This window comes from Sardina pilchardus, chromosome 14 (assembly GCF_963854185.1).
Source record: "Sardina pilchardus chromosome 14, fSarPil1.1, whole genome shotgun sequence".
In the NCBI taxonomy this organism is placed as follows: Eukaryota; Metazoa; Chordata; class Actinopteri; order Clupeiformes; family Clupeidae; genus Sardina; species Sardina pilchardus.
The window spans coordinates 18793049-18795392 of record NC_085007.1 but is presented as its reverse complement, the minus strand read 5'-3'; the positions used below and the strand labels follow the sequence as shown (position 1 = coordinate 18795392).

Here is a 2344-nt window from a genome sequence, read left to right as displayed (position 1 = left end):
AAAAAATCAAAAGTGAATATTTATGGTTTTAAATTATGTAGAACTGTAGCCATGATGTTATGTAAACCTAGGCCTGTATTTTATTTCACTTCTGTAAAGATGTAGGCTTAGGTGTAGGCTTACTAATTGAAATAATAAATAGCCTAGGCTATATGACAAAGCATAAATGCCTTGTGTGCCTAGGACACCTAATCAAGGTTGACAGGACACCTAATCAAGGTTGATCGTATTTTAAAAAAAAGAAAAAAAAAGATTTATTATGATGTTAGCTAACAAGACAATCCATTATTGTGTGACCATTGGTTGCTAGGTTCGACATTGCGTTTGCGATGAACTCTTTGAACACTGAAATGGGCGGTGTCAGCATGAGAGCGCCGCAGTAGGCAAGCGTGTGATGTCACAGGGTGACAAACTTTCTCATGCGTAGCATCCCTCTTATTGCTGTATTTAAACGGAGGAGGGCACAAACTGAGCACATTACAACCAGCTCGCTGACTGTTGTGAACGTGTGCAGAAGACTACCAAAAGCCACCGAAAATGTCTTGCTCTTGTGAGAACGTCCACTGTGTCAGCCCCTCCATCAATGGGTATAAATTTGACACTGCCAATCGCAAGAAAGCGGTTGCCAACATATTCGAAAATGTCAACCAGGATGTCCTGCTCAAACTTTTTGTCAGGTCCGGAGACCTGAAAGCGATGGAAAGAGTGCGGAGCATTTACGACTACCAGGATCCTGATGGGAAAGCCAAAGCGCTGATGGCCTTACAAGTGGAGAGAAAAGACAAACTCTTCCATATCACAGGACTGTCGCGTCAGTCCATGAAATTTCGCTGACTTTCTCCGATTGTTTGGCTGTTTGGATCTGGTTGAGTAGCCTAGGTTACAAGTCGATGCCCAGTGTGAGTGGATGCCGACCTGGCTGGCAGTACTGGAATGATGCGGCTGCTTTGGATAAGGTTCGGCTGCAGTGGCGAATGTGGCTCATCGTGTTGCTTCTCTGTGAGAACGGATCTGCAAGGAGTCCAGAGAAAACGCGCAGCTCCGAAATGTGCATGTGAAATGAAAGAGCTTTTGTCCGCCGAAGTGCTTGTTAACTGGACTAGAGAAACTGTAAAGACACTCTCGACATGATTTCTGGAAGTGATCAAGCTGACCACGAAGACGAAATTGTCTTTAAAAATGCTCTTGTTACAGAACTGTGAAAATGTCTTATCCAAGTAATTGTAATAAATTTATATTTTACATATTTATTTTTTTGTTGGGTGAATATGTTGCAATATTACGCTGGACAGCGCATCTTGTCAAATATTGACCTATAGCCTATTTATCAGTTAGAAGATGATGACCATGTAGGCTACCCATAGATAACATGTTGAGAGTCAAGGCAGTCTACAGTCAGGGTCTTCAGATTGAAGAAACCTGCAATGTGAATCTGCAGTAATACTGGCACAAGTGGTCTCTTTAGAGACACACTGCTCCAGTCTTTGCATGATGTAAAATGCATTCTGCAATATTAGAGCTTTATCTACAGTAGGCCTACATATGAACATCTTATATGGCCAATGCAATATGTAATAACCACTTAAAAATGAGCTTCATGTTGGTGGTCAATATTGTGTTTGGGTTGGATGGGGTAGGGTGCAAATACATCCTATAAGCACACCTATACCCTACCACTAATGCAATCATATGCAAGAGTGGAGATGACTCCATCTATTGCAGAACATGGGATATATTACTATTTATGCATAACAGACTATATTAGTATTTATGCCTGTATCAATACTTTCACTATTATGTTTTGACATCTTCAGAGTTCAGGTTAGATCATTTCACACATGCCTCTGTCAGTTTGGCCTAATATTTTGCTGACTAAGCAGAGATAAGGGCTTATTTATGCGGAGAGGGAGACCCCATCCTTATCAAAGGCGCAGCATGTCGCACTAGTTTGAACTAGTTTCCGTCTGCTCACGCCAGCTGAAAGTTGTTTTGAGGGCATTTCAGTTAACATATATCTTGAAATCAGTATGTGGTGTCCACCCCACGCACACGCAAACACTCATCTAGCCAAAAATATTCAGAAATGAACACACATGCATTTTATTGGAATTTGGAATATATCATTCTATGATTTATTAGTTATTTAGGCCTACACTAATATTTTATTATCATCACTTAATTTTTAATGTTACATTCCTCTGTCTCACTCTGGTGCTTTCATTTCATTCCCTCTCCATTCCTCTGGAGGACTTAGGTCCCGCTTTGACGTCAAACAGCATCTGCTGTACATCAACAAAGGTCCTTGTGATTGAAATGTTATCAGACCACCCTCTAACTACCGTGC

The 2344-nt window shown here is 41.0% G+C and overlaps 1 protein-coding gene across 1 annotated transcript; it reads left to right on the top strand.

Moving 5' to 3' along the window:
- Nucleotides 1-431: 431 nt before the first annotated feature.
- Nucleotides 432-1250, top strand: LOC134100733 (transcriptional and immune response regulator-like). The gene has a single exon (XM_062554122.1). The coding sequence runs from the start codon at nucleotides 538-540 to the stop codon at nucleotides 832-834; it is 297 nt and encodes a 98-aa protein (XP_062410106.1). The 5' UTR covers nucleotides 432-537; the 3' UTR covers nucleotides 835-1250.
- Nucleotides 1251-2344: the final 1094 nt, after the last annotated feature.

Coding starts and splice junctions, on each gene's coding strand:
- LOC134100733 (XM_062554122.1), top strand. CDS start 538: ATGTCTTGCTCTTGTGAGAACGTCCACTGTGTCAGCCCCTCCATCAAT.